Below are 27,961 nucleotides of genomic sequence, written 5' to 3'. Positions count from 1 at the left end.
GGGAAAGAACAGATGGAAACTCACTGGAAAAGGTCTTGAGTAACTTGCTCTTTGCTTGCCCTTAGTGCTGTGCCTCGCTGGGTCAAAAGTCTGGGATGTGGCTCCCAAGCGCATACTCTTAAATGAACGGGAGCAACATCTAAATGTTGTCATCAGCTTAAAAACACTTTATAGAGGTTACTGATGAAGTCTGTTCCAACCATTCTTCTCAAGTATTGCTTCTGACTGAGCACAGTAACATTTCATCACAGTATGAGAACTTCAAGGTGTCTACCAACTTGGATGTTCAGGTTTGATCTCCCTGACGCTTGTAAACTCCAGCATCACCAAATTCCTCATTCCTGTCCCACTGACAGCATTATCTGGATGTTGGTGCAGCCAAAGTCACGACAGCCTCATTGGACTGCTATACTGGATCTGTCAGAGAAAAGACTCTCCTGGCTTCCTTTCTGAGTGGAAACCATGTGTGTGAACTACACATCACAGTGCCAAAATCCAGCCCCCCGTGCAAGGAAACTTTCCCTCTGGGGGACAGTGGGTTAATTGCCCTGATAATCATTCCATTTCACTAATCAGTCCCTGTAGAAGGGTTCTGTTTGTTTTACCAGGCTTATAAATCCGCTACCCAGCATTTCTGGTGATTTATTTAAGAGGCTGATTTTTGATTTTGCTCTCTGGCATTTATTTTTAAGTATTTTTTTTTTCATAGCAAACATAGACTCAGTAAAGATATTTCTCCTAGGAATTTCATTGATTCAGCAGGTCTATTCCCAACGAGAGTTCTCATTTCAGAGAATTCCTGTATTTGTGGAAGCCTCGAAGACACTCCATGTCCTTAATAGAAAACACGATTCAGTATTTATGTTCCTGAGTGTAGGACACACACGGCTTTGAAACTGGGGACACTGTTTGTGAGGTGTTGACCTGTTAACAACAAGCTAACTCGGGAAGAATGGGCTGCCCTTGAGTGGCACCCAGCCTCCTGGGAGCCTGAACTGGAAGGGAATTAGAGGGAAGAAAGCCAGGTCCTTCAGGTCACAAGCTCTCTAGCAGGGGGCTGAGATAGTGCTGTTGAAGCGGCATTGTCCTCACTTACCTGTCCAGCAGGGAGTCGAAGCAAATGACTGCGTTGTCTCTCTGTGCTGCCAGCACCAGGCACAAACCGTCCATTAAGAGGGAACACTACAAGAGAGGGAAGAACAGAGCTTTGGTGTTGTTATCCACTTAAATAAGGCTGTAAGGCTTGCTGATGAACTGCTGACAGCACAGATAACTGCCTGCGTGAGGGGATGAAAGTCACAAAGCAACAGACTCTTTCAAATTGAAAGAGTACTGTGTCTGAACTGCTAGTTAGCCCGCTCCTATGGCACACTATTATTCCTGTTGCCTTCTCTCAGAGTGAAAATAAGCAGGTTACTTAAGTGCGTTATTCAGCCTCTAAGTCTGCTGGAAGCAGGAATATGGAGATAACCATAAATGTTGAGATATTGTAGCAGAAACACTTACTACTTGAAGGAGCCCATCTCCCTTCTGGCAAGAGAAAGCAAATGCTGCAACGTTCACCTTTGGCTCAGCAGTGCCAGACCCTTCTGGAAACACGCCAGCTGTGCTCAGAGTCATTCATCTCTGACAGGAGGAAGCGTTTCTGTCTCCAGGAGAGCAGCTCTGCTGCCATGGCTCTCCTTCCCACACGCTGATTCACTTTGTCCTTCCTAGAGAGCTGTGCACATTCCCGTGTGCAGAGGGAAGGCATCCTCAGGGGAACCACAGGAGAAGAAAGTAGAGCCCAGGCTAATTGGACGCTAGATGTAATTGCTATTCTATACAGATGTACTTCAAAGGGTTGCTGTCAGTTTAAAAAGTCACAACCTAAAAAGATCTTACCTGTTCCTCTTACAGACAACTCCTAAGACTCCTAACTGAAAGGCTGGAAGCACAAATATTTTCAGAGGGACTGCTGTGTGTCTCTGACAGCCCTTTGTTGACTGCTGTTTTCAGGAGAAATAGCTTCCCCCCTTGTTTACTCTGTGCTCCTGACAGCCCTTCCTTGCATATTCTACCTTGCTGCTTTGCCTTGCTAAGGCTGCTCAAACGGTGGGCTTCTCCCACACCAAGTGCAAAGAAAAAATTAGCTTGGGCCGGACAATCTGCTGATGTAAAACAACGTTTCTGCTCACCCCAGAAGCACATCTCTTGTTTGAACCCTGCGAGCGCCTGCTCAAACCCCACACTCGACCACAGCTGGAGCTGTCAGCACCAACTAAATCTCTGCCTAGGACACCAGGGCACAGTCCAAAAAGTGGAAGGGTTATTTAGCGTTGTAGAACAGGATTAATGGGGTGCGATTAGAGAAAGGGAAACAGAAACTGTATTTATATGGAAAACCATGACAGGCTAGAGCAGCAGAACATACATAACAGCAGCAACTGCTCACTGATAGGTGAATGGAATAAAATGCTTAATGGGGATGGGCTGTTTGCATGAAGGCTATGTTCACACATAACAGTGTCAAGGTTAGGTGTCAGCGAGCCAGCGGAGGCACGGGAACACAAGGGACTAGCTAGCACGGCACACTGCCCATATTACTTACCGGTGGTATTAGAGCTCAGATGCAATGCTGTGCTAAAACTGCTACCAAAGCAAAGTTCGCTCAGAGCTGGCCTGGAGATCTTAGCACAGCACGACATTAAAAGGCTGCTCTTTTGTGCTGAGGAGTAAAGCACAACTCCAGCTGTTTCGTACCTTTGCTGCAACACTGCACTTTGCCCTGCTTAGCGTCTCAGAGATGCAGTGAGCTTGTGGTGCATCCAGGACAGTGAGACGTACTCCAGTCACCGTGAAATCTTTGCCAATGAGCTGATCAAGCAGTTCGATATAAGGTGGGTGTTCTGAACCCCGAAGGATTATCCCGGGCAATACGAGGCAAGTGGTTTGGCAGAGATTACCAAGCAAGCGCCGATCTGATGGGAAAAGATCAAAACACAACAGATGCCAGTTTTATAGCTCCCCCCTACAACTGGTAACCCTCTCAATAATTCCTCCCTGCCACAGACAGGTAAACAGAAGATCAGAGGGACTCGGGCAGTGTTTGGGATGTTTATGGATGCAGTTTGCCTTCCTGAACCGTCAGAGTGCTGTATGACTGCGTATTCCTATCTGGAATTCACAAGGCTGCAGTAATGACCCCATTTCAGGAGTCAGACAAGGACAACTGCTGCTTTGCTACAGGAGATACCATTCCATTTAATTTCTTCCAAGCAAAGAAATCTGGTAGTCCAGCTGCTTTTATAATCGAAAATGCAATTCTGATCAGCATATATAAGACTTAATGTATTTCATATTTTCCTCATGATAAATCTGTCTGCTCATTAGGCAGCAGCTTGGTGATAATTATTTGTGGAAAGGAGAGGTTTCTTTGTGTGCAAGAGCTACCTCTAGTGTTGAAGATGAGGCCATAAAGTGAACTGCCTTGCTGGAGGCGCTTACTACGTCGTGCCTGACAGTTCAGAGATCACGTGTACTTGCTTTTCCAGGACAGTAACTCTTTGAAATACAGTTTTTGAGACACAAACACATCAGGGCTGCATGCTGGTTTCCTTTTTACTCGGTTTAGACATCTTCAAAGCAAAGAGATCCTCACGCAGCAAGAAATTAGGGGCACATACTTTGAGATTTGCTCCCAATGCTAGGCTGTACGAGGCTTGCAGAATAGCTGTGCTTTCTCCACAACAAGCCGATTTATTTTATGTTAGGTGATTTTATGTTGTTTTATTTTCTATAATCTCTTCTAAAAATCAAGAAGTACTTCAGTCACAGCTGACCTGGGCTACAGGCCCGGTCCTTTCCCATTATGCAGTAAGCTGATGGAGGGAATACCATGCCTGTCAGCAACAGCAACACAGGATATTTTGGACTGGGAACACCCTCATGTCTCCTCTCCCTGCAGCTTTGTGCTCCGAACACAGCTTGAGCTGACACACCCCACCAGAAACACAGCGACATGATCAGGTCAGACAGCTACAGGCAGAACAGCCTGGTCATCTCAAAAAGCTGCTGATCCACACACATCACTGCCAAGCCCTCGTTGCAGGACTCAAGCAATGTTTGGGAATGGCAGTAAAGTTGCCATAGGCCTCACCCCTCACTGCAAGCACCAGGTAAGCCTTAAACCTCCACACAGTCAGTCTCTGCTGTGTTAACGTGCAATGGAACAAAAGGAGCTCGCCTGAGGGCTTGTGATTTCCGTAAATATCATGAAGCACACCTAGGGCACAGCTCAAAGCCAACTGAACTCAGTGGAAATAATTAATTGATAATTACCTTTGGAAAAAACCTCCTTCAGAGATGCCTTTTACAAAAGCAACTTGGTGCCCACCAAGCAGCTCCGCTGTCCTTAAGGCCAAGGCCTAGCCTCGCCTCCATCCTCCTTGCACTAAATGTGCTGTCTCGTGTGCCTGCTGGCATGGGGTCCATGCCCAAAAGTCCTGTGTCAGCAGGGGTTGAAGTTGGGAGGGGACAGCCTGTTATTCTCTAGCATTTTTATCATTCTCTTCTGCCAGTCCACAACAATCATGGTTTTACTGCTGGGATTAACAACTGCAGCAACCGGCTGTAACGCAGAAACATGCAACACAGCCGCCCAGACTCCTGTTTGCCAGCCATAGAATCATAAAATAGATTGAATTGGAAGGAAACTTAAAGATCATCTAGTTCCAATTCCCTGCCATGGGCAGGGACACATCTCACTAGATCAGTCACATCCAAACTCAAGGAATGGGAATGGCCCGGTTCCAAACATGTCTGCTCCCCAGGGAACACCACAGGGGGGCTTTACCTGGTCACTGCTTCTTTAGAAAGGCTTGGGATCAATCCAGAGTATTCCAACATGGAAGCATCCCCATATGTTACATCTCCTGCTACAAACAGTGCATCACAGCACAGTTCTCTACACGCCTACCCAGTAAAATCTACAGAAAAGGCCCAGAGAAACTGTAGGCATCCAAGGGAATTCACAGGCTTGCTGAAGCTCTGACTTCAATCCAAACTCAGACCAGCAATAACTGGAAGTCATTTTGAGCTGGCAACTCTTCAGCAGCTAGTGGGAACTGAATGAGAGCTCACTCCAGTTCCTGAGAGGCAGATGTCCACACTGCCACAGTCACTCCCTGCATCAACTGTTATTTGTCTACTCACAGAAAAAAAAACCTCTCACAATCGCTTGTCACTCCGGTGTCACTCCTGTGGCTGGCTTTGAATGGATATGCAAGCCACCGCGGCCAAGTCGATGCTGAAAGGCATTGCAAAGGCTGAGCAGAGAAATATGTAATGTGTTGATGGTGCTTGTTCTTCTGCTGGTGACAGGGTCAGCACTGCTGAAAAGCCCTGTATTTAAACCCATGAAAGTACGGGCAGTGGAATGGCTTGGCAGGTAAGAGGTTAAACGGCTGGACTCCACTGGAGCTGTCTACAGCTCCAAGTTGTCTCTCTCTTCTGAAAGGACATCAATACCAAACCTTGCTGCCACCAGATGGTTTGTCTCGCTCTCCAATTAATCAATAATGGTCCCAATCTACACCAAGAGTTATGTATTGCCTTACCCAGCCCGCATGGCTGCTCAGAGCCCAATAAATTGAGCTGCCCTCCTGCTTCACGTTTTATGATCTTGCGCCGCCTGTTGATTTCCAAACTGATGATGGGGTCACGTTTCAGGTTAGAGATCTGCAGGAGAGAAGGGAGGGAAAGAGAGGCAAGTCATGTGAACACCATCACCTAATCAGGAAGGATAACACTTGTGAAGTATTGATTCAGGCAAGCTGTGAAGCCTTTGTTGGTGTTGTGTACTTCTGCAATTGCCAGCCTAGGAAACACCTGCTTGTCTAGAGATACAAGAACATTTTGCATGTGTTCTATTTTTATTGAGACTTGATTCAGTACCACAGCTTGTCGTCCTTTTAAAGAAACTACATCCAGACACCTTTCTAAGGTCTCTGCTCCCAGCTTTTCAAAGCCAGAAACTCCAGGACTGTGAGCATCTGACAGCTTCACCCAGCACCACGCTGCTGTGTAGTGGCTGCCTTCTGTCTCTGAATGGACTGGCCCATCCGCGCATCCCAGAACAGCACAGTCATGATGCTCTGGATGGAGTTGCAGAGAGAGGGCATCCACACTTGTGAAGCGTATTACAGATGCGGCCAGCTGCTTCCAGTTCCAGAGCTAATCCCTTTGGACTAACTCAGCCGGGACACCTCTGTGCCATGTGGCCATAGCAAAGCTCAAAAATCTCCATCCTTTCATTGAGCACAACACAATCATTTCAAACTCTGGTTTTGAGAAAATGACCAGAGTAGAAATGACAGACAGAACTGGTTGAACAGGAAAGATTTATGGTTTCATTTTAGCCATCAGCAAATGACAGTGGTTTGAGTCAGTGACCAGAAGCTACACAGTGTGAAGGGCCAGATGAGCAGAAGGACCCCACCGGTACTGGTCGGCTCCTCAGCACTGCCTACAGTGCAAGCCGAGAGGCGAGAGTCAGAGCCTTTGTGCCCTGTCTGTGGGCAGGGAAGGATGCAGGCACCCAGCAGCTCTGTAAACTGCCTGCACTTCACAGCACGAGATGTGTCAGGTGAGAGAGCTCCACCCTTCCATTGCTGTGGACTGGTACATCTGCTGGCAAGGCACAAAGGATGTGCTGCAAGCGTGCGGAGGTGTACAGGCTCTGTGGGAGACATTTCACCATCACACTTCATCTCCATTCCTGAAGGCAACATGAGAAAAGCTGGTCGAAACCAGCCTCTGGGCCAACTGTATCTCAGCAATCATTGATGATGTTGCTGTTCCTCCCAGTGACCTGCTCCCAAAGCAATGTTGACTCTGTCTGGGAACTTTGCTTCTAAAGCAGGAGCCCTGAGCCCTCCTGAATTCACAGCACAGGTTACTGAACAAATATATCTGAAAAAGCACTTGTCCACTGAGACTGTCTGGGTCGAGACTCAGTGCATTGTGGTAGGAAGAGCCACAGGAGAAGGAAAACTCAGCAGCTGGTGAAACACAGCATAAAAAGCATTATCTACAGCATAATAGGAGAGAAGTCATGGGATAGCAGGGCCAAAGCCATTGCTCTGACACAGCAGGATACTTCACAGCAAAGGACAGAATCCTACCTCTTCCTCCTCTAATGCCTGACACTCGGCGCAGCACAGTCCTTCTGGGAAAAACAGCTTCGTATCCCGGACAGCTATTTGATAGGATTTGGAGCCTGAGAAATAAATACAATGAGAAGATTCTCTCAGGCCATGAATTAAACATTCTCTAGACTCACACTCATCTTTCTGAGAGATTGATGATGTGAAACTTACTGAAGTAATTGCTTTAAAGGCCAGCTGTTCCGAACAGTAATAGCAAACATTTTAAACCATTATATTTAGAACAGTTCAATTGCCTTCTTGGTATTTTGATTCTGTCCTATTACCACTCAGCTGGTTCTTCGTGTAAACAAGACTCCTATTTCCTAACAGCGTAGTCCAGGAAATGGTGTTAAGAAGCCTGTGAAGCTCCCCAGTACCAGCTCCAATCCCCCATCATTGTTCCCTTGCTTCTGGATCACATCAGGCTGGTCTTATGGAATGGGAAGGAGCTACTGGTTAATAGAACAACTGAGTGTAGAGGCAATAGTGGAAGCCTCAGATATGCTGGGGCCCTGATTTACAACAGAGATCAGAATTAGTATGATATATTGCTGATAGCAGTGCCTTTTCCTGTCCACCTGTGGTGACAGAAGGTAAAATGAAACTGGAACAGGTACAAAGAAAGAATGCAAGTATCACAGAAGGAATGGAGAATCATCTGAAGAGTTGCAACTAAAAGACTGTGGCTTGCTTGACCCAACATGACACAAAGCTGAGAAGGAATGTGCTTTCTGGTGCAAACATCAGAGTGGAAAAGGTCAGAGAAGAAAAAAGAACTACTTAGAATTAAAGTGCAGGTATTGGCACAAGAACAAATGGATAGAAACTGTATATGACTATATTTAAGTTTGAAAATGTAAGAAGATTTCTAGGTATCAGAGTAGCGCAGTTCTGTAACAACCATCCAGCTGGGATGGACACTTATGAAAGGGAATACGTGATGAGGTTGACTGTGTGAGAATTAACTGAACTTAGTGACTGGAGAGGTCCCTCCAGGCTGAGCATCTGAATATCTCCCTGTAAAGCAGCAGAGTTGCAAAGCACTGCTCAGAATGTTTGGAGATCGGTGGGTGGAAAATGTTAGAGAAGGGAAAGCTCTTTCTCTACAGCTGGCACAGATCCCTGCTCCTGGGATATACCCTCTGACATATGATCACTTTTGCAGGTTCCCCGTTCAAATAATCACGTCTTACTGCTCCTAGAGCACTCAGTGCTGCTTGAGCTTCATAATTCTAGGTATTGCACAGCCAGAATCAATGCAGGAGTTCACAATCCTAAGGCTGCACAAACCACCAGTGTACAAGCCGTGCTGTATCCTTTTTGTATCCCTATCAAATCTTCCTTGTTTAAATCATTGATACCATTACAGATGACACAAACACTCCCAAAGCCAGCCACATTTTATTCTCACTTTGCCCAAGGTATGAGACTGCCTAAGATATATGTGCAAGAGCTCTTTAGGTTCAAGAAAAAGCACTACACAATGACTTCTTAAGACCTAGAAGAGATCAGCAGAGTGCAGGATTGCCTCTATAGTTGAGCCTCAGAGTATTAAAACTGCATTATTTGGTTCAAATGAATCACTGGTACCTGGTCTTCATCTCACTTGAGTTTCCCCAGTCACTTCAAGAAGAAACATACAGCTAGAGTTTGAGCTTGCTCTGCCTCAGCAAGATGGCATTAACTAGAAATCTTCCTCAGCTGGAGCAGAATGGAGAAAACCTGGTATTCCTTCCTGGGAAAGGAAGATGGTCTTCCATGGTCCCCCAGATAATCACTCATGTGATGATCAAGCCTTCCTGCTTAGTGTGTAGGTGAATGTTTCACCCTTATTGGAGCACAAGCTCATGGGGATGCAAGGGGTTATGAACACTCCTTTCCTTACAGACAGACACCTCCCTGGCAGAGCAGCTGGATCAGATTTGAAAGCAAGAATTACTGATCCTGCTCTTCAGTCACTGCCATGAATGAGATCCCCCAAGTAACCATGGTGAGACATCTCTCTGTTTAGTCTTGGCCCTAAGGATTACAATCCAATCTGATAAAAACAGATTCTACACCAAGGCACTGGTTCTCTTCTCCAAGCTGTACGTGGTGGCTACTTCATTCCCTACCAGTTTGCCTCAAAAGACTTCTTGATAAGGACAAAAAGAGAGATCTGGACAGGGACATTCTTCTGGCACCTGAAGACAAACAGTGCCTGCCAGCTCACCTCGGTTTAGAGAAGCTACTGCTTGTATAATTTTTATAGTCCCTTAACTACACACACCATCATCAGTACCATGCTGAGGAAAAACCCTGTTCACGGGCAGTGAACTAATGATGCTTAATTACTCGTGAATTTTTGAATTGCATCCTTCCCTACTTGTGGCCCAGGCCCCCAAAGGAACACCTTTGGTTCTCCAAAGGCCACTCTCTCCAACAATACTTTCCATTCTTCATCCTCCACCCACACTCCCAGCTATCTCCCATCCCACCCACCCACCGCAGCACCCCAGTTCCCTCCCAGCTGGCAGACGAGCTGTGACTGGTTCAGCACACCGAGGATGCTGGCTGGTGTGACTCTGCAGATGTGCCAGCTGGCAAGCACCTCTCTGAATGGAGAACAGCTGAGTTTACCTGCTTTCCTCAGTGAGAGCAATTTTTGACCACCTCTCTCTACCCAGTCATTCTTGTCTTGAGATGTTACAGGAACTCAGTGTCTTTGGAGTCTTTTATCTCTCTGTGAAATCCGGTTGCAGTTGGCCAATGGGTTATGAAGTTATCAGGAAGGGATACAAGAACAGATATGAGACAGACGGGTTCTTGGGGATAATTAGAAAATAACTAAGCTAAAAGTACAAAATGACCAAGCAGCAAAGAGATCAAAGGAAATCTGTTCTGATGGAAGGCGGATCTAGGTCTCTTCTAGGAAGAAACCTATTTTCACATATCCTGTGGGAGAATATTTCAGAGCTTGAGATCTGCTCAACTCAGCCACCGAGAAAACAATGAAAGCTTTCCAGGGAATCACGCTCTCCTGCCTGCCGAGGCTAGATCTGTATTGGCAATGCAGAAGGAAATAGCACAAAATGTACTTTTTCCATTAGCATATCTGAGCTGTCAGACTTTTCTTTTACAAAAGCCTACCGTAAAATCCATTTTGGACTGTGCTGGTGCCATACTGAGCCCTCCAGAGGAACGGATCGCATGCCTGGGCTAGTTTAGGATCCTCCGGCCCCAGTAAATCTATCAGCTTCTTCACAGCATTTGGCCTCTGAAGGCACAGCACGAGAACAGCGCCAGAGGTAAGGTAGGTACAATGAGCTTCTAAAACAGCAGGATCCTGAAAACAAAGAACAGAGATGGCAAAGTTATAACAAACGGTGCTGGTGAGCGCTGGCTGCATCCCAGCCTTCCTCTGGCTGGACCCATCCCTGTTGGAAGCAAACAGATCATAGAATCACAGAATGGCTTGAGTTGGAACGGACCTCAAAGCCCATCCAGTTCCACCCCCTGCCATGGGCAGGGACACTTCCCACTGGCTCAGAGGCTCCACGCCCCATCCAACCTGGCCTTGAACCCCTCCAGGGATGGGGCACCCACCACTGCTCTGGGCAACCTGGGCCAGGGCCTCCCCACCCTCACAGGAAAAGGTTTCTCCTTAAGATCTGCCTGTCAGAACTGCCATTACTCCTTGCTTCTTCTCTTCTTTGTAATATAAGAGCTAGCGGTCTCTGCAGCAAGGCTTCCAGGGCATAGACCATGGCCACCAGGTCAGTATTTGTTGTGGCATCCACCAGGTAACAGGAGGTCTAATTCTCACCCCGAGCCCACTCAAAGCTACAGGAAAAGCAAAGCACTGAGTGTAAGCCACAACAGCTCCTGGGTTCAGCCCCTGTGATCACATGTCAGCCAGAGGGAGATTTGCACAAACTTTAGCAGTAATTTCCTAAAATATTAGCAAGAAAGGAAACCAAATGCTGTTTTTAGAAGACAGAGCCTTGTGCCGGGGCTGGTTCTGCATGTCTGGACTGGAGAAGGAGTTCTTTTTCAGGAGGGAAGGACAAACCTGAATTGCTGCTCTGCAGTTTAGTTTCTTACTGCTGAAACTTTGATTTACACAACATCCTTTGCAGAGAGCTTTCAGCATGACATATGGATAGAGTGGCCAACAGCAATATCGACAGGGTCATAAACGCTCTGGAATGAGGAGCCACATTTAATTCTTCTGCTGATATGAAAGGATGGATTAGAAATACCAGGCCTTTTCTTTTTTAATTCACCACAGGAAGGCCCACCAACACCCACCCTGCTGCTGCAGCCCGGCTTCTCCTAGAGTGGGGTAGAACGTCACATCCTAGGTAGGGTCAGAATGACAGAAACAGAAAGCTTAAAACAAGGAGGCTCAGAAGAGAGCACTGGGTGGGGGCTGAAAGCAAACATCTGGCTCTCCTGGCTTTGCTCATGGTACCATTGTGCTCCATGGCAGATTCCTCAGCCTTTGCCTCTTCTCCCACTGTTGTCAATCCAGCCTGTGAACACTCCTGAGCAAAGAAGTTCTTGTAGCTATGCAGGTCACAACGCCCTGGGATCTTTATCTTAACTAAGGATAAGTGGTAATGATAGCCCTCAACCACCGCACCAGTCAGAGGAGTCTGATTTGTGGGCTGGAGACAGACGCAGTGATCGAGGAGCACAGGCAGCAAGTGCCTTGGGCAGAAGGTGACCAAGGGCCAGCAGAGCCCTCTCAGCCTTGCTGACTGTTTTCATTAAGCCAAATCTCAGTAAACCACGCTTGTGGCAGACATTTCTGCTGAGTGTGAGGTCAAAGTGTCCCCAGCAGCTGCCTCCTCGTGCCCTCTTCACCCCAGCTCTGCCTCCCTGTGCCTGACTGCGTGGCCACAGCTCCAGGCCAGCACAGCGTTTTGTACAGCTTGCAAACAGCAGCATTTTCAGCTCACCAACAGAAATAAGCCATGGTTATTTACTTTAATCCAAGTTTTGAGGAAATGAAAACATTGGGGGGAGGAATGCCATTTGATTCAGCCGAATGACATCATTCAGCCCTCTAAAGGTTTTAATTTCTCTATTCTTTAATCTTCCAAAAGCACCAGAGCACGGTAATTCTCTAGATAAAACATTCCCTAAAGGAAATCCCATCATTTCTTTAAAAAATATGGAGATAAAATACATCAAGGCCTCTTTCGCTTTTCTATCACATGAAACCATTCAGTGACTTTGACCCAAATCTCCTTTCACTCACATTTCTTCTTGACTGCGTTCCTAAGAAGGAGGCTGTAAATTGAAGCCCATGGGCTCAATCCCGATATTCTCCCCTATATTTGAAAACGCAAAGTGATCCTGAGAAAGTCCTCCTTGTTCTGAGATTGGTTGGTTATGGGAGGAGGTTGAAACAAGTATTTGCCACCCCTCTCACTCCATGGAAACACAGGGCAAAGGAAACTTGGGATGGCAGTCACATCGCATGATGGACATGGAAAACACCCAGAGAAGTTCCCCGACAGCTTCCCTGTAGTGAGAGATTGCTGCTTAGAGGAGGACGAGGAGTTTCAGCGGGTCAGAATGTCTGTATAATACAAAACATATCCTTTTTGCTTAATAAATTGTGAGTTTAAAAATATGTATACAATTTAGTTTTATTTTATTAAATAGCTTTCAATTGGAAGAGGAAAGATTTAGATTAGACATTACAAACAAATTCTTCACACTGAGGGCGGGGAGGCCCTGGCCCAGGTTGTCCAGAGCAGTGGTGGCTGCCCCATCCCTGGAGGGGTTCAAGGCCAGGTTGGATGGGGCTTGGAGGAACCTGATCCAGTGGGAGTTGTCCCTGCCCATGGCAGGGGGTGGAACTGGATGGGCTTTGAGGTCCCTTCCAATCCAAACCATGCTATGATTCTACGATTCCACTTTTCTAGGGGCCTAGAAGGTTAAAAACAGTGACGATGACTTCATAAAAACTTTCAAAAGGACTGGATAAAATATCAACACTCACCCATGTCAGAACCACCTGCAAGAGAAAACATTCAAAGACGCAGTTTCTGCTAAACAGACCATAATCAATGAAATTTTGTTCCAGAGCTTCCAAACAGCGCTTTTAGATCTACATAACAAAACTCCTTTTGTCTCCTCTCCTGTCTTTCAGTTGTTCTGCAGCAAATGTGCAGACTTTGGGTTAAAGGCGATGTTGTTTCTAATTGCTGTGTCAGAGAGTCAAGGTGACTTCTTTCCTTTTGATAGATCCTCACATCTGCTCGAGACTCTGCCAGCCAAATGATGCCTTTATTTACATCCTGCCTCTGCGCTGTCTCAAACCGTGTCCTTGCTGATACCCGAGCAGCTGCAGCAAGATTGCACATGTGCAGCTGCCTTGAATTCAGTGAGCAATTTTGTTGATGCTCACGGAGAGGAAGTTCCAGCTGTGTGCTGGCTCTGGAGGACTAACAGGATTAAAGAGCAGCAAAATTCTCCTTCTGCCTCTACTGCCAGAATCACAAGATAGGACTGGAGGGAACCTGTCCAGTTAGAGTCCGGTGACCTGCTATCGCAGGCAATCATCTCAGGTAATGCTCAACAGAACGATCAGGTTCCACGGTAAAATTGAGCTTTCTAGCTAGCATCTAAACCCACAAATCTCTGCAGGACTGGATCTGCTTGAGAATTGCAGAAAGGAGATACTGCCTCCACAGGCAGAACTCCCTCTGGGAGCAGCCACCTCACAGCCTGAGCACACCCAGGTAACGCTGAGGGAGTTGGAGTTGTTCAGCCTGGAGGAGAGAAGGCTCCAGGGAGACCTTACAGCAAATTCCAGTACTGTAAAGGGCTCCAGAAAAGCTGGGGAGGGGCTCTGGATCAGGGAGTGCAGGGATAGGATGAGGGGGAACGGTTTTTACCTCAGAGAGGGGAGATTGAGATGAAACCTTAGGAAGAAATGTTTCGCTGTGAGGGTGGGGAGGCCCTGGCCCAGGTTGCCCAGAGCAGTGGTGGCTGCCCCATCCCTGGAGGGGTTCCAGGCCAGGTTGGATGGGGCTTGGAGCCCCTGATCCAGTGGGAGGTGTCCCTGCCCATGGCAGAGGGTGGAACTGGATGGGCTTTGAGGTTTCTTCTGACCCAAACTATTCCATGATCCTATGACTGGACAAAGGCAGAAGGGAGATAGAGCCTCCACAGGCAGAACTCCCTGTCTGGGAGCAGCCGCGTCTCATGGCCTGAGCACACTCAGGTCATGCCAGGAGCTGAGAAAACAACGTCAGCTCTATTTACCTGATCATTTTTTTAATTATCATTATTAAACTTCAGATAAAAGGTATTATCATGGCTCCTGTGATTAGATAACCTCAGCCAACAGCAGAGCAATCCATTATTCATTGTATGCCAAAGGCCAAAAGCTACTTAGAAGCTGAACGTTAGTATTTAAGCAATCATGTGTCTGAAATCGTGTTGCTGAGGGTATTTGTCATCGTGGACATAAATAATGGATTTGAAAGGGAAGGAGACACTAGGTGGTCTTGCTACCAGTGAATAAATCTCAGATCTGTTTGAAGTATTACATACACAAAAAAACCTGGCACAGCAGAGCACACGGGGGGTTCTAGGAATTTCTGGAGATGGATTTTGGATCAGGCTCCAGGTGAGGTGGTGATAAAAAGCCCTGGACAGGATTTCTAGGAGGGTCAGACACACTAGCTCCATGTTCTTCAACAGGAGAAACTAAATTTCACCGATTTGCCCCCATATTAAGAGCCTCATTTTAAGAGCTGCACTAGAGCCCGCTGTCCCCTTAACTGAGAAACAGGCCTGTGACAAACATCACGCCAAGTCAAACACCTTACATGAAATTCGGCTGTAAAAAATAGTTCTGCCCAAACCAGCTGCTGTTGCAGCACTCGCTGTTCAGGTCTGCAAAATCAACCAGTCCCTGAAGGATGCTGAGGCCTTCTGAAAATCTGAGTGCTTATCTTGGGAGCCCAGCCTTTCTCAGCCCTCAGGAGCAAGAGACTTGCTGATGTGCTCTTAAACCAAGTTGCTCCCGTACAGCAGAACGCATTTCCCACTGGCCATTTTCCCTTGCCAAAGGCACGCCACTAGATCTACTTTCTCACTTTAAAACCTGCTTATTTCTCCCTCCTCCCCCAAAAACCCCCAATTGTCTGTAATTTTTATGCTCATTAGTCACCAACTCTTCAAGGAAACTAAATCAATGCTCAACAGCTGCTCAGTGAGTTTGAGAACTCCAAAACAAGTCAGAGAAAATTGTCCTGAAGCAGCCTTTCTACAGATTTACCCTGCACGTATCTACATCACTTCCCCACACAGACAATTGGGGGTTTTAAAGTGTTTTCTGTTGCAGATGATCAACTAAGCATTTTTGTACTTAGCTGTATGACTAAAAGCTGTATTGGAAACCGCTACCCCATCAGCTCCAACAGCCGCTGTATTTCTCCTACCAGCACTCTGTAAATATTTAAAAATCAAAAGCTTGTGCTCCATCACATGGACGGTATTAACTGTTCCTGATTGGTGGTTGTATTAGAGCACTGTCCTGGCATGTTCCCATCTTCTTCTGGAAGACTCTATCAAGAATTTCCATGAGGTAGTGCTATAAACTCTTCCTACTTCACCCAATTATAAAGGCTTGTTTTCTGTAAAAGTTAATTGGTCTTCATTAAAGCAATCAAACAACAAGGACCTTGTTTTCAAGGAAAAAAACCAATCTAACTGCTCAGCTTTCTATTTCCTGGCTTCCATAAGATCTTTACTCTCATCTGAGAGTATTTCAGGTTGAGGAAAAAATTATTTCTAATGCTATAAAAAAGCAAGAACAGAAATCGCCTTTCAGCTAACAGCCCCTATAACACTCCAAGATTTAAAAACCCTCTTTACTGCCTATTAGACAATAGAAATAGACAGGAACTCCCATTTCCTCTCTTAGAATCATAGAATGGTTTTGGTTGGAAGAGACCTTTAAGATCATATTTGCAGGTTATTTTTACAGGCTCTTGCACAAGTGCTCCTGGAGCAGAGATTCAGCTGGATGTGCAATCTCGGGCGACAGGGCTCCATCTATTCTCTGCCAGGGAAATTATTGCTTCCCAGCTCCCAGATTTAAGCACATGGAAGGAAACCCACACACACGTGCGGAGGGCATGGTGCGCTCCCTAGATGTACCCTACCTGGAATGACCTCGGGGAAGAAAGAGAGGACACCTGGTTTGCAGTTAAAGAGTCAGCATCATAAATTCACAACTACACAGGTTCCTGGGAGGTCTGTATCACCCATACAGATACCACGTCTGCTTCTTTATGGTGTACGATAAAAGAAACCACCAGCGTGCCAGCTCTCTTTGCGTCCAATACCGGCACAGATCTGATTATTCCTTACAGTTCACTTCCAACAACCACTCTGAAATCCCGGTTGGGAATTCTGGCTTTTTTTCAGGAATGGATTATTCACCGACACGTTTCCCCACGCTAAACCTCAGCATAGCCATGGATCCACTGTTTTTTAACAAACCTGGTTTGCTTCAGAAGAGAGGAGTCCTAAGGCAATGTCTGGCTCCAGGTTTACGTGTTTCATCCCAACCACGTGGAATTGTTCTAGGTCTAGTTTTTGGAGGATCCTCGCGAGACTACGGCTCCAGGCACCAGGTTTGATCAGCAACACAGTGCAGAGAATCTGGGCGCCTGTAACAAAGCACAGGAGTGAAACCCCAAACCACTCCTACAACCGAAGGCACAACAGACAGCAGCATTTCCTTACCAGCTTGGACAGACATCTATAGTTATCTGGGTTATCTAAAGGCTGGCATGGAGTTCATAAAAGCGTGAACTAAACAAGTCCGCAAACCTGTCTGTGAATATAGGATCTGGGGGGCTTTTATCTCAGTTTGTTTGATTTTTAGTTCAAAAACATCATAGAATAGTTTGAGTCAGAAGGGACCTCCAAGCCCATCCAGTTCAAACCCCTGCCATGGGTAGAGACACCTCCCACTGGATCAGGGGCTCCAAGCCCCATCCAACTTGGCCTGGAACCCCTCCAGGGATGGGGCAGCCACCACTGCTCTGGGCAACCTGGGCCAGGGCCTCCCCACCCTCATCAAGAAGAATTTCTTCCTAACGTCTAATCTAAATCTTTCCTCTTCCAAGGCCCTTGCAAAAAGACCCTCCCCAGCTTTCCTGGAGCCCCTTCCAGTACTAAAAGCTGCTCTAAGTACTTCCCACAGACTTCTCTTCTCCAGGCTGAACAAACTCAACTCTCTCAGCCTGTCCTCTTAGCAGAGGAGCTATATATAAATAAACATAATAAACATAAAACAACCTGGGCTTGTAGGTATTTTTTTTGCTAGGTAATCTGGTCTGAGTCTGATAAGTTTTTGTAGCAGGTCTGTAGGATAACAGTCAACCCTTTATATTAGATATGAATGTTTTAAGGGGGATAACATATTCTCTGTTACATTTTTCATATGAACTTCAGTGATTACGTGACAATATCCTTAAGGCACCTATGAAATCCCTGTTCCTTGCAGTTTCTCAGTGTTCTGTATCTCTGTTAGCATCATGTTTCAAAGAGGCACTAACAAGTCTGACAGGTCCCAATTAACGTTTTAAACCTCTTATGAACAGAATTGTGTTTACTGAAATCAAAATTTCAGCAAAAACTTTTTGCTTCTGGCAAAGCTCTCCCAGCAGAGCTTCCAGGCAGGCGCAGCACCTGGTGTGCTACAAGAAAGAAAAAACAAAACAGACCAAGATAACATTGCTGCCTGGTGACACAGAATGTATTACAAGGCTGAAAACACAGAAATTTCACTTTTGAATGACAGTGTTTTCAAATTATTAGTTTCACTAAGCTAAAGTACCCAATTACTAAGAATACAGTTCAGATTTTATCCTAATAAGCCTCTTTGAAGACTTATTGGCAACTGTAGTGTCGGAACTGGTCGGCTAGGACTCATTAACTGCTGGTGCCTAACCACACCAATTAGCATGAAGCATGGGGTAACAGTACCGCGGGCTGCTAAAATTGATCCACGATTATCTCTTTGTGTATAGAAAATATAATTTTCTATCTCCTCCGCACTCCACTACTGATTATACAGATGTTGATGCAGCGAAGCGTCAACAACGCTGCATATAATTTAACGCACACTGTGTTTTCCAGATGGTAAGAAGCACGTGGCTGGTTCATGACAGAACAATACGGGATCAAAAATAAAAAGCAAGATGACTGTCCGTCCTCCCCCGTTTGATATGGAAACTTAACCCTTATTGTTCAGGCAGCCCTTCTATTAAAGTTCTGCTACTTTGTTCCCATTATTCTCGAAAAGAAAGGTTTAAATGCCATAGCAACAGCCTGCAAGAGCAGAAGCAATCTGCTCGGATCCGCTCAGCTGCTCACACGCAGAATGGCGACTTGACTGTACACCGTTACATAAGCATTCATTGTCCTCAAGATGCTTTACGTGCCATCTGCAACATTTCTGGGCAGACATTCTCATTCTTGTGGGCCGTGAATCACTACATGCTGCGTATTCATGTACTTCAGACAAATTCCTCCTGAAGTGCCTAATTGTACTTTACCACCTTGGCCTGCTCAAAGAAGAGTGCCAAGAACAGGTGGAACACCTTCCTACCAAGAGGTGGTTTGTTCTCTTTGGTGATTATGTGACAAACATTAGAGAAAATACCACTGTCTATCAACAGAACAGCTTCTATCGCTCATGAATCACCACAGGCGTCAGTTTGGCAGCCCTCAAACATGCCTGTACTCTATCTCCAGTTCCGGCTGTTCAGTGGCCTTTCCAGTTTCACCCAGGTCACCTGCTCTTCATTAGGTTTTTCTGCTCTGTGATATTTTTAGATCCCTTCCTCATGACCAATGAGTTTTTCCCTAGAAAGTGATGACAAACGCTTTGATTTCATAGTGTAACTGTGAAAAATACTCTTTATTTTAGATACTATTTATATACAATACTTCAGATATATGTGCAGCTTAAACTAAGAGTAAAATCAAGAGAAGCGAGTATCAGATTGCCTGGCCTGCCACTGCCTGTAACCCAGCCTAAGGAAAAAGCTGGGATAAACCTTTTGCTTGTTTCTGGCTGGTACATTTAAAGGACTTGGTTCCACAAAGTCCTTATCACACCCCATTTTTCCACGTGCTCTCCTCTCACCTGTTTGCAGGTAGGTAAGCAGTGACTCTGCACAGCAGCTCCGTCCCTCTGTCCCTAAACAAGAAAAGCAGATCGGTTTGAGTAAGCGGGATGCGTACTCTTGGACAACAATGTGAGAACGTTGCCACCATCTTTACCTAGTGCAGCCAGTTTTGCTGTGACATGCTGTTATTTTAAGTGTTATACTGGGCATGTATGGCTTGGTTTCACACATTTGGATGCACTGGGACACCCTGAGAGACACCACACATCCCTCTTCTCCAGTGACCACTATAGCACACACTGGAAAGGACTGTAAGCACTAAAGCATGCCGAGTCTGGTTCCCTTTTCTGTGTATTTCAGGGAGTGGCTAACAGTGGTTTTCCACTATCTTTGTGCTCCCAATATTTCACAGCTGAGTTAGACAATGTGTTATTTCTGGTGTAAGCCCCAGGAGCTCAGGTGTTTTCTTTAATGTCCTCTCTTGTGCTCTTGGAAGCAAAACAGGGCTTTGTGTTCTGACTGCACACCTGAGCCCAGATCAGTTCAGTCCTTTCCTCAGCTCTGCTGATAAAACCTCACAAACACTGCCCAAGCAGCCAGGAACAGTCCCTTCGGTGGTTCTTTGTAAGAGCAGAGCACTATCAAAGGAGGCTGGCGAGTATGAACTTAAAACAAAAGCCTACGTAAATAACATTTCCTTCAGCCCAATGTAAAACCTGTCGTGACCTGGACAGGTGAGGAAAATTTAAGGCCCTTAAAGGTACATGTGAGTTGAGAAGCTCTCTAGAATTGGGGCACAATGAGCAGAAGCTTGCATTGGATTGATAAAGGACTTCCTTTCCCAGTGACTGGCAAGTTTATCCAGTGGGATATGCAAGGTGGGTAATAGAAAACTGAAATCTGTTCATTGAAACAAAATTGCCATTATTTTGTATTTATTACTGTCTGAGAGCCATGTATTTTTGTTTCCCAGAGCAATGTCTCCGGAAAGTACCTAGCCAAAGTGTTCTTTTCTTTTAATAAGACCTCTTTCTCTTTCCATATGTCATCATTTATTTTGATGGAATAACAAGAGCACATATAGAAGGTGGAACCAGCTCCCAGGCCCCTACCTCATAACTTTTTAGCTCACATCCTCACAGTGCCAACTTTTTTTCTTTGGTATTGGGGTTATTTGAAAGAACTTCTAGGATCTGTGAATTCCGTGGTGACTTGGGTGGCCCTGTAATGCAAATGACAGAGCCCCTGCCTGAGACTTTGGAATCACGGAATCACCAGGTTAGAAAGGACCCACTGGATCATTGAGTCCAACCATTCCCAACACTCCCTAAACCATGTCCCTCAGCACTTCATCCACCCTTTCCTTAAACACCTCCAGGGAAGGCGACTCGACCCCCTCCCTGGGCAGCCTCTGCCAGTGTCTAATGACTCTTTCTGTGAAGAATTTTTTTCTGATATCCAACCTGAACCTCCCCTGGCGGAGCTTCAGGCCATTCCCTCTTGTCCTGTCCCCTGTCACTTGGGAAATGCCACACTGTGCTCCGATCTCTGTCACTCACTTGCTGGGCAATGGTGCTCAACACATTTCACCTCTCTAGGCTTCAACTGCCTCCCAGAAAACAGAATGAAATTCATCTTTTTTTTGACATCTACATCTGAAAAGGGCTACTAAAGAGCTGGCATTAATTACTCCTCTAGCCTGTATTCAACACCAGCCCTAGACAGGTCACCCAGGCATGCACATAACTGCGTAGAAGAAAGGTGATCTGGCAATATTGTCCCTTGCCCCAGCACCAAGTGGACACATCTGGAATCCTAGGCAGTTAGGAAGCCTTTTTTTCCTTATTGCCCAGGATTAAGATGTCTAAGCAAAGGTCTACTGCAACCATTTTGATGACTAACAGAGAACATAATTATAGCTTTCTTCAATCTGTTTTTATCCAAGAGGCAGCTGGTGCATACTGGTGGTCTTACCGCCAGCCCGGGACCTCTTGCTGGGTGGTGGCAGGTATTTCATCGCAGGGCGGTGCTCTGCATCTGTCAAAGGAAGGAGAGGTATTTTATGGAGTTGCAGAGAGAGGACCTTCACTGTTTGATGGGGTGGAGGGTGATGAAGGTGAGAAAGTTGGACTTGTTCAGCCTGGAGAAGAGAAGGCTCTGAAGAGATCTTGGAGTGACCTTCCAGTACCTGAAGGGGCTACAAGAAACCTGGGGAGCAAGTGTTCATAAAGGCTTGTAGAGATAGGATGAGGGGCAATGGGTATAAACGGGAGAGGGGCAGATTTAGACTAGACATTAGGAAGAATTTCTTCACCATGAGAGTGGTGAGGCCCTGGCCCAGGTTGCCCAGGGAAGCTGTGGCTGCCCCATTCCTGGAGGTGTTCGAGGCCAGGTTGGATGGGCCCTTGGACAGCCTGATCCAGTGGGAGGTGTCCCTGCCCATGGCAGGGGGTGGAACTGGATGATCTTTAAGGTCCCTTCCAACCCAAACTATTCTATGATTCTATGATTTTATTTAGCAGGGGAAATGGCAGACATTTCACCAGCTGTAAAATATTGAAGAGCTGTTCTATAGCTCAAAGACCCTTCCATTCCTCCCACAACAACAACAAAAACAGGAAGGGAAAACGTAACGACCTTGTAGAAGAGAGAGTGCAGGATGTTTAAGTCTATGCTCCTTTGTTCCTGACAATGGCTTTGGTGGGAAAGTCTGGCACTGTGATTACAACCTCCCTCAATAAACTCTCACAGTTCTGATTTCCTCTTATCCTGCCTTTGGTTTCAAGATAACTTTAATGAAGGGCAGCAATGCATGAATTCTTACAGTTCTATACACTAATTTGGGATGTCTGATGCCTTCTTTTAAGGTCTCCTCTTCTTGCTCTCCAATCTCACATAAAACACCCACGTAGTTCATTGTCAGATCTAACTTTTCGTGAGACTAAAATGAATCTTTTTCCTGACACCATCACATTTTCTTCTGTCTATTCAGTAAAGCCAATTTGTTACTCTGCACTACATAAGCACTGTGTGTTTGACAAGCATCTAAGTTTGTGTTGACAACAAAGGACCTTTCTTCCCCACAAAAAGATAGGGAAAGAGCTATAAATTACAAAGCATGAATGCACTTATGGAACTGTGTTACTCCTCCTCAGTCGATACATGGTGTTACCACAACCTTGATTTATCTCTCTGTCTGAATAATCAGGACTCGTCAGGCTCAGAACTGTTTATCTTTATGTGTGAAGAGTCAGGATTCCCCGAGAGTGGAGGTGATACGCAATATATTTCACATTAGATGAAAACAGTGGGAGCTCATACTCTGCTGCTCCAATGCATCAGATATCAGTAACACCATAGCCTCTGCGGTGATTTAAAGAGGCGTGGTTATACATTTCCTGCTACAGGAGGAAAGCAGCGGGTTTACTGTGCTGAAAGATCAGTGCTAACATCTATCACTGAAGTCTGAGAAGATGTTGATAATAAAGGTCTCCTTTCCTCATGAAGGCTTCCTTCTCTTCCAGGATAAAGAGAAATTACTAGGAATTATGGAATGGTTTGGGTTGGAAGGGACCTCAAAGCTCATCCAGCCCTGCCATGGGCAGGGACACCTCCCACTGGATCAGGGGCTCCAAACCCCATCCAACCTGGCCTTGAACACCTCCAGGGACGGGGCACCCACAACTTCCCTGGGCAACCTGGGCCAGGGCCTCCCCACCCTCATCATGAAGAAATTCTTTGTACTGTCTAGTATAAATCTTTCCCCTTTCAATGTAAAGCCATTCCCCCTCGTCCTGTCACTCCAGGCCCTTGTAAACAGCCCCTCCCCAGCTTTGCTGGAGCCCCTTTCAGCACTGGAAGCTGCTCTACAATCTCCCCTGAGCCTTCTCTTCTCGAGGCTGAACAACCCCAACTCTCTCAGCCTGTCAAACCTGCTTTCTTCAGCTCTTGCAGAGTGTTAGTGCCTTTGTCTCCCTGAGTATAGAGGTAAGGTTGGGGCATCCAGTCTCGAGAAGTCAGGCACCACAACTAGGTACCCACACGTAGGTGGGACAGATCTTGGCTTCCGTTTCCAGTCTCTCTTCTATACAGAGACAAAATGCACGGTATTCTGTACTGGTCCTGCCAAATACTGCAATATCCATTTAGTATTTATGGAGTACCTTGAGACCTTCAGAAAGAGCAGCGGGCCGTGCAGAGCCACATTAAATTAATAGGCCAACTTGCAGATGCCCTCAGCTGGCTCCTGCTGATTTCATAACCCTCAACATTATTCAGCCAAGCACAGAATTTAACCCCAAATTATTAAATTTTTCTGTGCCTGAGAAAAACCCACAGCAATGGATTCCTTTGTCCAAGTTCAATATATATCCAAACACCTTATACCTGAGGACATTATAAACAGCAAACATGTCTCACCAGTTACAAAATCCGTCTCTGTGAAGAAGAGGATGGCCTGTCTGAACATCACCTCTGGGGTCAAGGACATTACAGTCTGTAGAAGACTGCCACTTTTGCCCAGCTTCTCGTTGCATTGCGCTAGTCTCTTCAATTCATCTGCAAGAACTTTGAAGGCGTTGATCCGCCGCAATGCGCACACAAGGACTGGGTTTGACATCAGTATATCAAGACTTCTTTGCCAGGAAGTATCTCCAACCTCAAAAGGGGTTATTTCTCTGGCCTGACATGGAGTGAGATGGGGCAACCACTTGAGACCTAGGAGCTCAAATCCTGAATCAGGTCCTTCTGCAAGTCAAGAGAAATCTGTTTAGCATCAGTTGACGGCTCATGTTTCATAAAAGCTGAGTTTTCTTTAGGAGACAAGTGTTCTTGATTTTTTTCAATAGGCTACAAATTCCAAAGTTGCTTTGACTTTGCCCCGTCGCATCCAAACTGGACTGTAACGCAGATATAGCAATATAATGGGAAAAACTACAAGGTACAAGTGCTAGGAAATGACATTACAGTGAAAACAAAAAAAAAATGGGTTATCTGGAAAATCAACAGGGAGCCACTGAGAATAAGTGCCAAGATTTGATTAGAAAACACAGCTAATGGAAAAGAGTTGAAAGGGAAACACTGAGAATACACTAACACCGTTGTTTGACACACTATAATCCATAATTATAGATCCTTCACCACCTCTCATAACATTCCATTTTAAGCTATATTCATTATAGCAATAAGCTACAATTTAATGCAGACTTGTCTCTAAAGCAGTTTAAATGTTGTTGTTTTTGTAAAGTAGCCTGATGTAGCAAGATACTTAGGGGCTCAATCCATGACTGCACCATTGGTGGAAGTTTGTCAGCTCGAATCTCCTTCTCGTCTACTGTGACACAGAACTTACTCCACAGCATTGTTCCAAAAGTAGGACACACCACAGCGTAAGACAGGCTGCCAGATCTGTTCTTTGTTCACACACTCCCTGTATTATTACATTTCGAGGCAACGTGTATCATGAAATTATACAAAATCATCATCGTTCTTAATGCTTTACAACACTCCTCATGCATTTTTAAGTGTTTAACGCAGGGAATAGTGTCATTATTCCTCCTGCGCACACGAGGAAACGAAGTGTGAAACAGGGAAGTGTCCTGCTTCTGATCACAAAGGATATCAGTGCGCAGAACAGAGTTTGTGGCTTCCGAATTGCTGTCGCTGTGCCCCAGTTACACAGCAGCTTTATCTCCTAGTACATAAGGAGAGAGACAGTGCCCTGGATTACATAAAAGGCTCAGTAAGCCTGAGCACATCTTTAACTAATTTGTTACTCTCTGAAGAAAATTAAGTCCACCTGAGCCACTTGCAATATGAGAAGGGGCCCTCAACCAGGACCGGCTGGCCAGAACTCCTCAGTTCTCTACGCAGGTAAGCAAACCTGTCCTTCCTGAGGCCCCTTTCATCACAGTTTTCATTATTCTTGCTCTGATAAAAATAGCTGGATAGGATAAAGTTTCCCAACCAACTTCTACAGTCCCTAAGAGCTGAGGTCACCTGCACTCCAAGACTGATTGTTGCACCCAGGAAGAAGGATGTGGTGAAGGAGGTCTCCGGCGCTCTTCATACTGTCCCTTCCAACTACCGTCAGTATGACAACTTCCTCCATTCCAGGATCAGACATATACATTCGATTGCAGAAGAGATCCCGAGGCACGCTACGGTGGTCTGGCAACGCACTGAGGTTTCCTCCTACCCAGGCAGATCATGAAAACAAAACTAGTTACCCATGAAAACAAATCTCAAGTATGTTTTAGCGCAAAGGAATTGACTAATTCCCAATGGAGCAGATGCAGGCCAGCGCCTCGCTGGGATAACTGCTCCTCACGCTGTGGCTCAGCACAGCGAGAAAGAAAATCATGCATGAGGAGCATCATCACAGCAAACCCTCGCTAATTAGTCACACTCCTTAAAGGGAATTACTTTTTGCCATGTAAAGCAAATCCATTCAATTGTGATTTCCACATCCTTTTTCACACCATTGAGCAGAGCTGGCAGATCTAGACCGAAGCAATTTAAGGCATTGATTTCTGATTGATAACTAATGACTGACTTCACATTAAATTGACGTTTCATTTTGCTTTCTAGGAGATTACACGGCACAGAATTGAGGGCTGACTGGGGACTGTTGTAACCCCATGCATGTATACACAATCCTACTAGGAACAGCACAACCTGTAGAATCACCAGCCCATCAGAAATCTGTGCTTGATTCCATATTCTTTCACTACAGCGTTATTCAAGCAATTGTACAGGTCAACATTCATTTACTTTACTCCTATATCTTAAAATTCCATGATGCCAGTGGGAGGTGTCCCATGGCAGGGAGGTTGGAACTGGATGGGCTTTGAGGTCCCTTCCAACCCAAATCATTCCATAATCATAAGGAGAAATGATGATCAAATGCACGCCATTCACCATTTTCACAGAATTCCTCAATGATTCTCTGTAAACGGTGAATGAAGTGCATTTGATTATGATTTTTCCTTATGATATAGTGTGAATTTGGGCTTGAAGAGCAATACACTTCAATTAAAAATCCTGATATCCAAAAAGTAAAATAGTTAGTTAAGTAAAGCTACATTAACCTGCCGAATACAGAAGAAAACACTACCTGTAGTTAGTGAACAAATGTCTGACTGTCATGACCTCTAAATGTACTGAACTAGGAGGTTTGAGACTCTCCTACTTATTTGAGTCACAGATTTATAACACAAAACACATTTACTTGCTTTTTCAAGTCTTATAAATGTCCCAGCTTTGAACAAATGAGTTACTGAAGTGAATTCAACTGTATAAATTGAAATTAAGAACATCTGAGTAAAGTGAAATGAAAAAGTGCCTTCTCTGCACCTATAGAAGAACTACAGCTGCCAACATTTATCACTTCAGCAGATTCTGCTTTTACATGCTTAACTGCCAACTGATATAATTTTAATTATCTTGACTTCTCTTGAAACTATGGCAATAAATATGCATTGATTGGATATTAATCTTTTAATTATGGTGAGTTTAAGGCTTAATTGCTTGTTATGATGTCACATTTAAATAATTTATTTTTCCACATATATTTAACTTTACTTTAAAAAGGTATTTCCATTTCACTCTTCTCTTGGTGCTGCCATTCATCATCCAGCTACAGCAGACAGCCAGGGAGAGTTACTATGACTGACAGACAGCAGAACACGAGTTATTACAGACAAGAAGCATATTCCTCATGTTCTTATTCAGGAAAGTTCCCTAATGAGGTTACCAGACCTTATAAAAGCCACAACAATTTCTGATGGCTTTGACCTACCCAGTGTCTGCAGCAAGGTCTCGGTGTAAGGAGCTGCGTGAAAACACTCGGAGGGGTCCAGCCCCGCGGCAGCAGGGAGGCTGCTCTGCCCGCCGCCCAGGAGGCCTCGCTCTGCCAGTCCGTTCATCAGCCCTGCGCACAGGATGAAAGAAACATGAGGAATGCAGAGCGCTGTTATGCAGCCTGCCATGAAAACACTCTTCTTATCAAGTGCTTTGATTCATTTGACCATAGTTCCATTACGGTGACATTAATGTGGGTCATGCTGAGCTTACCCAAGGGACACAAAATGCAACCGAATCATCTCTTCTCCTCAGATCACATGCACTTACACTGGGGCAAGCTAAGGATCGAGGCTTGGCTACAGGCTTCTCTGGAGACACCTCTGCTTTGTGACCAGCACCCCAGTTGATTTCATCCCCTTCTAATTCCTGCTGTGAACTGAAACATGGAACAAATGCACAGACGATGCTACACAGCTCCTCAATTACAGGAAGCATCTAAAATAACTCTGTGTCCGCAAGGAGAAGTCACAAACCTTGAGCCCACTGCTTGAGTGCAGGCCCACATCGTGTCGCGCACCTCAAGGTGCAAGGCTGGTGTCCTGCATCCCACGTAGCACTATGTGGCCACAGAGGCATTGCTAGGATTAAAGAGCTGAACTGAAGTGTCTTGTTCTGATCAGGTAAATCCCAGCCTGGAAAATATCCGATTCCACGCCACTGGCACACAGGACACTGCCACAACAATTAGTTCAGCCTCCTGTAATAATGCTTCAGACCAGTTTTAAAGGCTTGTGATTTTTAAAGTTGCTTTTTAAA

The 27,961-nt window shown here is 45.5% G+C and overlaps 1 protein-coding gene across 1 annotated transcript in view; it reads right to left on the bottom strand.

Annotated features, from left to right (window-relative positions):
- DNAAF8 (dynein axonemal assembly factor 8) overlaps positions 1 to 27,961 on the bottom strand; it is a 100,813-nt gene that overhangs the window by 10,351 nt on the left and 62,501 nt on the right. The window contains exons 20-30 of the mRNA XM_054080871.1: positions 27,141 to 27,272; positions 25,340 to 25,534; positions 23,762 to 24,088; positions 21,317 to 21,379; positions 19,360 to 19,413; positions 16,701 to 16,870; positions 10,317 to 10,512; positions 7,164 to 7,258; positions 5,598 to 5,718; positions 2,743 to 2,960; positions 1,097 to 1,182 (exon numbers count right to left, since the gene is read on the bottom strand). Coding sequence (XP_053936846.1) covers positions 1,097 to 1,182; positions 2,743 to 2,960; positions 5,598 to 5,718; positions 7,164 to 7,258; positions 10,317 to 10,512; positions 16,701 to 16,870; positions 19,360 to 19,413; positions 21,317 to 21,379; positions 23,762 to 24,088; positions 25,340 to 25,534; positions 27,141 to 27,272 — 1,657 coding nt within the window. The remainder of the gene's footprint in view (positions 1 to 1,096; positions 1,183 to 2,742; positions 2,961 to 5,597; positions 5,719 to 7,163; positions 7,259 to 10,316; positions 10,513 to 16,700; positions 16,871 to 19,359; positions 19,414 to 21,316; positions 21,380 to 23,761; positions 24,089 to 25,339; positions 25,535 to 27,140; positions 27,273 to 27,961) is intronic.

This window comes from Cuculus canorus, chromosome 15, assembly GCF_017976375.1.
Source record: "Cuculus canorus isolate bCucCan1 chromosome 15, bCucCan1.pri, whole genome shotgun sequence".
Lineage (NCBI taxonomy): Eukaryota > Metazoa > Chordata > Aves > Cuculiformes > Cuculidae > Cuculus > Cuculus canorus.
The sequence above is the reverse complement of the archived record's forward strand: the minus strand, read 5'-3'. Positions and strand labels throughout refer to the sequence as shown.